Genomic DNA, 9,510 nt, shown 5'->3' on the forward strand with positions numbered 1-9,510 from the left:
AACACCAAAAAGAATGCCTCCACCCTTTTCCAGGCGTTCCCATGCAAAGTTGGCAGAAGAAAACGCACTATATATACCGGCTGAAGCTCCATCACTCTGATCCATCCACTGCAACTGATCAGGCAAAGAGGAATTCATTATACAAAGCTAAGCTAAGTTTCAGCTTCTCATCAGTCTCCCAGTTTCAGGTCGGTCGTGCACCATGGTGGCCACTTTCACGGCACGCCGGAGCTCGCCGGAGCTGGTGACGCCGGCTAGGCCGACGCCACGTGAGACCAAGCTGCTGTCCGACCTCGACGACCAGTGGACGCTGCGCTACTACGAGACCGTCGTTGGGTTCTTCCGCGTCTGCCCCAAGATGGCCGGCGGCCTGCCCGGCGGCGACAACATCGCCGCCAAGGTGATCAAGGCGGCCGTCGCCGAGGCCCTCGTGTACTACTACCCTGTCGCCGGCCGCCTGCGGGCTGATCTCGTCCCCGGCGCGAACAACAAGCTGGCCGTGGACTGCACGGCGGAAGGGGTGACGTTCGTTGAGGCCACCGCCGACGTGCGGCTGGAGGAGCTCGGCGAGCCGCTGCTGCCGCCGTATCCGTGCGTCGAGGAGTTCCTCGGTGATGCCGGCGACACTAGGCATATCCTAGACAAGCCTCTGCTCTTCCTGCAGGTATATGTCTCAACTCTCAACTGATTAGCCTTTCAGATGTTTTCTTTCAAATTTTAAATTTACAACCAAGGCATCTGTTACTACCTGACCGATTCATTAAAATTTTAAGCGCACGGTTTGCAATTTCGTTTCGAAATTTCGGGTCCCCCCATCTCCCCCTAGAGCGACACAATTTTGCCTACTGTTTCTTTTTTTTTTCTGAATTTAGAAAAAAAATATATTCCATTTGTTTTAGTATTAGATGGGACAGTTAGTATTACTCCCTGCATTTCATAATATAAGTCACAACTACTTTTTAGAGTTATTCCATAATACTGTATAAGGCATATATACATGCATGTCATTAACTAACATATCTTCTCTACTAAAATATTATTATTTAAATTCTCCACTATCAAGATCTCTAATTTTATTAGGTGCATGCATTACATTTATTAAATTAATCCAACCTATGAGGTGATAATAATTATTTCTTGGTCTTTGGGATAATGGTGGTTGTGACTTATAATTTGGAATGGAGGGAATATTAATTTGGATAAACCCCACAACATAGCCGGTTCTGTTTGGAGCATACTAGGTAGATTGTGTATTCCATTTAGCACTAGCTTGCTATATTTGGAACTGAAGTAGTATTCAAATTTGATCAACGTTTATTCAAAATTCAAATTATTTTGGATCGAAAATATTCGAAAATTTCAGAAATTTTGGATTTATCACTCCCTGATTTTTTTTTGGCCTTCCCAAATTGTGTTAGCCCTGTGTTAAGCGTACGTATATATGTTTCAGATCCGAATGTCTAATTGGTTAATCCTATATTCCTATCTCTGCTTTCGAACGAATGTAGGTGACTCAACTGAAATGCGGTGGATTTGTCATCGGCCTCCACATGTGCCACTGCATTTTCGACGCCTTCGGCCTGCTCCAGTTCATCAAAACCATAGCTGGTTTCGCCGGCGGTGAACCCATCCCATCCACCATGCCCGTGTGGGGAAGAGAGTCGTTCTTCGCAGCACGGACACCACCATCCTTCACCCATGTCTACCCGGCATACAAGCCGATCCTCGACGGCAGCAGCGCAGGCGACGGCGACGGCGACAACGATGTGATGCTGGCAACTCCACCTGAAACCATGGTGATGAAGTATTTCAGCTTCGGGCCAAAAGAGATCTCGGCTCTACGGAGCCTGATCCCTGCACACCTCACCAGATCCACCACGGCATTCGAGCTGCTCACCGCGGTCATGTGGCGATGCCGCACGTCGGCGCTAGGGTACGAGCCCGATCGACGTGTGCGTCTCATGTTCACCCTGAATCTACGAGGGAGATGGTGGAAACGCGAGGAAGCCGCCGTGCCGCCGGGCTACTACGGGAACGCGCATCTCTCCCCCATGGTGATGGCCACCGTCGGCGAGCTGGCCCGGCAGCCTCTCGCGGACACCGTCGAGCTCATGTGCAGGGCCAAGGCCGACACGACGAGGGAGCGCGTGGAGTCGATGGTTGATCTCCTGGCGACATGGCGGGAGCGCCCCGCTTCCGCGTTCGCCATGGACAGGACGTACGAGGTTTCTGACACGAAATGGGTCGGTGGAGGAGGTGGTGCGTTGCGCTGTGGGGTGGCGGAGATGGTCGGCGGCGGCACGCCTTTCGCTGGAGACCTCGCCTCGAAGCTGATAAGCTATCACATGAAATGCAAGAACGAAAATGGGGAGGACTCGATTGTGGTGTCGATGTTGTTGCCTGAGCCAGCGATGGAGAGGTTCACGAAGGAGATGTCGTTTTGGCTGAAGAGCTATTAAGGGATAGATATGTCTCAGTATGATCCTTGGGATGTTATATGATGGAATAACCTTAGCTTTCAATAAGGGGATGAAGAGTTTGTATACATATTTTGTTCTTGTATACTTTCGTTAGTAGAAGGTTGGGTGCCATCCTAGAAATAATCACATATATACTACAGATAGCATGCATGGCTATCTAGAACTCGTATATATATTCCTAATAAATAAAAATGGTATTGTTATGGTTCTCTAATGTTCTTTTTAAGATAAAATGATCTCTTTTTTTTCTGCATCACTGCATGGGATAATGTCAGGAGCTTGACTTGGCAGCATATGGGCCGGTTCAGCCATTTTTCAAGCCCAGTTCATAAAAGCCCAAGGCAGTGGCGGACACAAGATTTTGACGATAGGTATACGAAATTACGAAGTCAACAGACCACGGATTAGACAGTACTGTGGAAACTAGCTTGATCAATTATTGATAAGCACTCAATGTAGACATACATACATCAATGCAACAATTTGTGGTGAACAGTTAATAGAACTAATTACTACAGCAAAACAGGCATCTAGAGACGGCTTAAATACTATGGATCATCATACCGTTGCTACCTAACTATTCCAATATACGTGCGAGAAATCCCCATCACCTAGAGTCGGATAAAAGAGACGGAGAGATAAACCGTGGCTACCTCCCCACTTAACAGCACCCACCATTATAATATCCTATAAAATTATTAATTAATAGGATAATCACTATTTATTTTTGGAACTACAATCATGGGTCTATCGAAACCCTCGATAGTCGCACGCCGCTGCGCGCCCTCCCCAGATCGCTGGCGCGCCTCCTCCACCACCACCGCGCGCCACCGCTGACCACCATCGCTCCGGTCCTGCACCCTTGCTTCTCCTTTCTGGCCGTTGCTGCCTATCGCCACTGCATTGCCACTCCATTGCAGCCACCGCGGCTCGGTTCAGATCTTGTCAGTCGCTAGGTAGATGAACACGTGGGGAGCATATTTGTGGAGGGATGAGACTCTAATTTTTGGCTGATTCAGAGTATGGTCCCGTGATTGGCTGATAGAAAGTGCTAGGACGGCCAAGGGATTGACCTGCTGTGAGGAATTAGATCGAGTTGCACAGCTTCATCAAAGAAAAGGTAATTTCATTGTTCTCCCTTTCTATTGAGAATCCACGTATGTACACATTGGTTTAGGACGATTTGTGATTAACATCTGGTTTGGTGTACTTTGATGGTTTTAATTTACATTCATTTGGACTGTGATTAGAGGCCATTGTTCTTAATGATCTTTCTTTCCTGAAAAGTTAAGTATGTTCTCAAAGTTGTCAACATTACTGCATTCAATGTAAATCTAGTTTCTGGAAAATGAACTGAATCCCTTAATTTCGGAAGTCCAAAAAGGGCACAACAGATATACACGGATATATATTGACTTTGATTGCTTTCGTATGCTTCCTACCTTAATGCAGTGTTTCTGTTAGCAGACTAGCTAGAGGGACGGCTTATGCTGCTATTTGACACATATGCGATTATCAATTCTCAGGAACTTCAGTTACTGTTGAAGCACCTCCATGTTACTACTAGCAAGGTGAGGTTGATTAATTTCCAATAAAATATCATGCATATATGATTGCTAACTTACATGTTGTTGTATCTTGATCAACTCTGCATTTGTTGTCAATATATATTTTGTTTCACTATATATCCAATACAGGGCATTATTAATCGTGTTTCACTATTCTTTTGCTTTTCCTTAGCAGATCAAAAGACGATTTCTTTTGTAGACTTCACTACAAGCTGAACCTGGAAACTCCGTGATATATTTGATGATTGAAAGGCATATTCCTTTGCATCCATGGTGTTAAATTTGAGAGATAGTTCATGGCTCATATGTATGCATAGTGCTTCTTGTATGACATAATTTTTTTTGTTCATAGATTTTCTCACAAACTCTGAGTAATCTATTTCAGTTTCAGATGTTCAAATAAACCATGGAGTTAATTTGATCTATTATTCACATGATTCATAGTCCATCCCGTGTTGTTTATTGAGACGGTAAGTCTTGTCATTATTTTGTTAACAGAATATTTTATCAGTAGCTTCCTTCACAATCTCTACTCTAGTCCACTTTCACTATTTATTTTTTTCACATTGTAAAGTTACATTGTATAGTAGGTTCTTGTGTGAAGATGATGATTAAAGGGTGCATGAAGATGATGATTAACGAAATAACAGTTCAATCAATCTAGAACAATAGAGAGTATACTTCAATTAGATGGAGAAGTCCAAGTTATGTATTTGTTTATCACATTGTAGATGAAATTGTACTTTTTTTTTTCCAGAAGTTCACCTTTTCATGTAAGATGTAAATTACCATTCAGTGAATGAAATGTATGATTTTTCGACAAGTCCCTCCCTGATTTTTTTTATATATAATGGTAAAGTGATGCAGTCTGATGTTCTCCGAATGAAATTGTGGATGCCAGAATTGAGGAGGTCTGTTTCTGTATCTAGGAAATTTATCTGTTGAGATGGTCCGAAGCCATGTCTAGTGTGTTTATTATGATATTTCTACAAAATATGGAAAATATATGTAGATCGTCTCTACCTGGTAGACACGGCTAGCAAAACCGTCTCTTGTTTATTGAGACGGGAGCAATGGCAACGCCTCAGAGACGGTTCACAGGAACGGGCAAAACCGTCTCTACAAGAGAAGAAGAAGAAAACCATCTCTACATCCTGTTTCTGCTGAAAACATAGTATGACTGCATCACCCGTGAAACATTGCATCCAGAAGTAAATATATTCACAGTTACAAAATTAGTAGAAGTATAGAAACAATATTCCAGATGTTCTATTGATACTTGCTTGTCCATTTTCTCAAAAATCTCGTTCGAGAGGTGTTACCAAGAATCTTCCTCTTCAGATTCTGAACTTGTGTCTTGATGTTTCGACTTACAACTTATGCTCAGGATGATTATTGCTGTCAACTATAGACTTTTTGCATCATTTCAGCGAGCTGACATGAGGGCGATCTCCTGACGGCAACGGTACGTGCTTGTGGTGGCGGAGCTTTTTAGAGTTTTGCACGGTGAAGGAAGGGGGGCAGCACTGGGCCGGGGAACCGGGGAAGGGTGGGCACCATGGGTGATGCGCGGCGGCTGCACCTAAAAGGACAGCAAGACGGCGGTTTGGCAGCGGAGGATCAGGGAGGCAACACCGCAACATGACCGTGACGGCGCTTGAGAGAGGAAGGGGCTAGCGTTTGCAAGGGGAGGGGGGCGTGTGGGAGACGGGGATTAGGGGATTTAGGGGGAGAGAACGCAGAAACCAAAAGGGGATCGTGGCATGGGGGTGTAGCGCAGAGGGATGGGGGAGTGATCTGAGCCATTGGAGTGTAATGTAAGGTAGATGAACATGGGTTGTTGGATTTAATTTCACCTATAGGATTGGAGGACAAAACTCCTTTTTATACTGAACAAACCCACAATAGTCCCGGTTTGCAACACCCTATAATCCCAGGATGCAAACCGGGACTAAAGGTTTTTTTTCTTCCTTTTTTCATTGTTTTTTTTCATGTTTACAACTTGATTTCGCGCCAAACTCACCAACATCACAATTCACAGATTAAATAAACATCACAAATCAAATTAACACCACAAATTCACATACTCAAGAACAAAATTAATCATCCACAAATTCAGAAAACCATCCTAAAAAAATCTACAACAGCACGACACATTTACAACACATCCTTAAAAAAAATCATCCGCATGTCGTCGTCTCCGGCGTCGACCATGGCACGGTGTCCAGTGGTCAGACTGCTTGTCTACACCATTAGTGACTCCTCCGGGCCGTCGCCGCCCTCCCCTCCGCCCAGTTTTTTGCATGGTATATATGGAGATCGTCGGTACCAGGGTATATGCGAGATTGGGGTAAAAAAAATGGAGACAATGATTTTTATACAGGTTCGGGCCCCAAATCTGACAGGTAATAGCCTACTCCTATTGGCCGAAGCCGGTGTTGCTCTATATTCATCATAACCACACAAGTACAATATTTGGGATATCCTATCTAGCTGTTGTCGACTTGGCGGCACGAACACCAACACGTAGTCAATGATGGGGTAGTCTTCCTCCTTGAATATGAACTCGTCGAGATTAGAGATAGCGCTAGATCCCTCTTGTCGGCCTCCAAAGGAACCAAATTGGGTCTATCTAGGCTAATCGCTGATGTCGATGTTTGGCTTGTCTTGGCTTGTGTGTTGTTCTGTCTCCACTCCCCTCCTAGCGGGTCTTGTATTTATACCTGTTGGCGGTATGTCATGAGACCCTCCGACCAGACCTATCGAAACCATGCTACCAGCAAGGATTCAAGCCAAAGACGTGCCTCCATGGCGAAGGCTATGGAACGAAGACGGCGAAGGCCAAAAAGCCGCGTGGGTACCTCATAGGACCAGTCATATGAGGCGAAGAGCGTAGACTTCGCCTTGACAAGCTCGATACCGAGGAGGTCCAATGGGCCATCCGGTGCATGGCGAAGGGTATGGGCCGAAGGAAGGAGACTTCGCCTTGACAAGTTCGGCACCAAGGAAGCCCAATGGGCCATAACGGCCTCTTAGGCTTATTCTCCAATAAGCTAACGTTCGCCAGTCGGCCCTTAGAACGCGCATGTATCCAAATTACACTGTGTACCCACGTAAAAGTCCCTTTCATAAGGGCAACCATGTAAATTCCTCTGTAAAACCTAAACCCTAATGGGGAACATATAATAGGATTATAAATAGCCCCCTAGGGCAATGTAAAGGAGGGATCGCAAGAAAATTTTCAATCAATTAATATATCTACTGTTGTTTCCAACACTGTTGAGTAACCACGTCCTTCGACATGCGCGGTTGTCACTTCGACAACAGCTGGCGCCGACCGTGGGGACCTCTGAGCGAAACCACTGAGAGCGAATGCCACCGAAGAAGGTCGCGAAGGAGAAGGTTGCTAAGTGAAAGGAGAGTGAAGCAGGAGAGGAGATGGCCGCCGAAGAGGGGGTAGAGCCTTCGGCGCCCGTCGTTGAAGCTATTGTGGCATCATTGGCTTCGGCACCTGCGCCGCAACCACCATATTCGGCTCCCGCCGCTTCGATGGGGCAAGTGTCGAACATGGTTGACGTGTCAAGGGAAGCCGTGGCGGTGAGGGCGCTCCAGACCAGGGCGGAGATCCTTTCGACAAGCAACCTGGTGGTGCCCCAAGCCGCTTCGTCATAGCCGGCTTCGACTTCGACCGCGCTCACCACTGCACAAGCCAACTCCAACCTCGAAGCGCAAGCCGAAGCTGACATGGAGGCCATGCATCAAAACATGGCGCGACTTCAAGACATGCTTCGTCAAATGCAAGAGCAACAACAGGCATACGAAGCGGCACGACAAGCCAAGGTCGCCTCGGCACCCGTTCTCTAGTACTCGGCGGGCTACATTCCACCCCATGTCTACCTGCAAGCGCCGATTCAAGTCCTTCCGCCACATGTCATGCAAGCGTCAACGTACTTCGCTGGGCAGCCTTCAGACGCAACAGTACACCCGACCCCTCACGTACAGGCACAAGTTCGGCCGATCGCTGCCCAAGTACATGCCCCGCTACCTGCACAGACGTGAGAAGCGATGGCGGAAGGGACTTCAGCCTTGCAAGCGCAGTTCCAAGCTTTCCTTCAGCAACTCAACCAACCCCACAATACTTCAAGTACAACCCCATTGGTCCGACCGGAAGGGAGCGCAAGTCAGGGTGCACCCAGATGGCCACCGTTGAACCAGCCTGGTCCGGGGGTTTCGCTATGGAGTCAAGGACCGCAGTTTGACCCTAACACTGCCACCCAAGTACCAACCGTTCGACCGCAGGCAACGGCACCAGGCTTCGGAATGAATCAAGCGCCGAACCAGGTCGCCATGACATGGACCCAGCCTATGTTCGACCCATCCATGGCGGCTCACCAAGCGCCGTTGTTTGGGGCCGGACAGCCAAACCCTGTGGCCCAACCTCATGCGCAAGTCATGACTTCGCCCTTTGCCACGCCATATCCACAACCGAACTGGCCTTCGCAGCAAGGTGCCATGAACAAGGCGGGAGGCGAAAAGGGGTTACCGCTGAGCTGGGAATCAAGAATCATCCAATCCCACCCCAGTACAAGTTCCCACCTGTTCCGCGGTACTCGGGCGAAACAGATCCGAAGGAGTTTCTGTCCATCTACGAGTCTGCGATCGAAGCCGCTCATGACGACGAAAATAACAAGGCAAAGGTAATCCATCTCGCTCTAGATGGTATCACCCGTTCTTGGTACTTCAATTTACCATTTAATATCATTTACTCATGGGAGCAATTGCGCGATGTTTTTGTTCTTAACTTTCGAGGCACCTATGATGTCACGTCGCAAAACGACCCTAAAATATATCCTTTAAATTATGCCTAGAATAATTAAAATCCTATTGAAAGCCTCCAAAAATTAAAATGTGCAAAGTTAAAAGTCAAATAAGGCTTAGAAGATTTTTGTATATTTCCTAAAAGCCTAAAATGTGTAAATAAATTTTAGTGGAATTTTCAGAGCACAAATAATAATAATCAAGAAATAAACAAAGTTGAAAAGGTTTTATAAAAAGAAAACCCTAAAACCCTCTCCCCCTTCTCTTGGGCCGAATTCGGCCCAACTCCCTCCCCCTCTCTCTTCTCTCCCCGCGGCCCACTCAGCCCTCCCCCTTCCCCCTCGTGCGCAGCCGCTGACAGGCGGGCCCGCCCGCCACCCTCACTGACGGGTGGGGCCCACTCGTTATCCCCCTCCTCCCGCCGCTCCCGCCGCTCCCTCCGCCCGCGCCTAGCACCGTCGCCGCCGCTAATCCCGCTGCCCCCGACCGTTCCCGCGTGCAATTAAGTGGGGGGAAATATTCCCCATGATTCCCTCTCCCTTTCCCCCCATTTTTCCCTCTCTCTCCCGCGTTCAAACGGCCGATTTCGCCCCGCATATCTCGCCGGCGCCAATGATGGAGCCCGAGAATGCCGCGCCGGTTTC

General features: G+C 47.4%; 1 protein-coding gene across 1 annotated transcript; it reads left to right on the top strand.

Annotated features, from left to right (window-relative positions):
- Positions 1–202: 202 nt before the first annotated feature.
- Positions 203–2,459, top strand: LOC127780945 (acyl transferase 1-like). The gene is made up of 2 exons (XM_052307941.1): positions 203–664; positions 1,509–2,459. The coding sequence occupies exons 1-2, from the start codon at positions 203–205 to the stop codon at positions 2,457–2,459; spliced, it is 1,413 nt and encodes a 470-aa protein (XP_052163901.1).
- Positions 2,460–9,510: the final 7,051 nt, after the last annotated feature.

Source organism: Oryza glaberrima, chromosome 7 (assembly GCF_000147395.1).
Source record: "Oryza glaberrima chromosome 7, OglaRS2, whole genome shotgun sequence".
In the NCBI taxonomy this organism is placed as follows: Eukaryota; Viridiplantae; Streptophyta; class Magnoliopsida; order Poales; family Poaceae; genus Oryza; species Oryza glaberrima.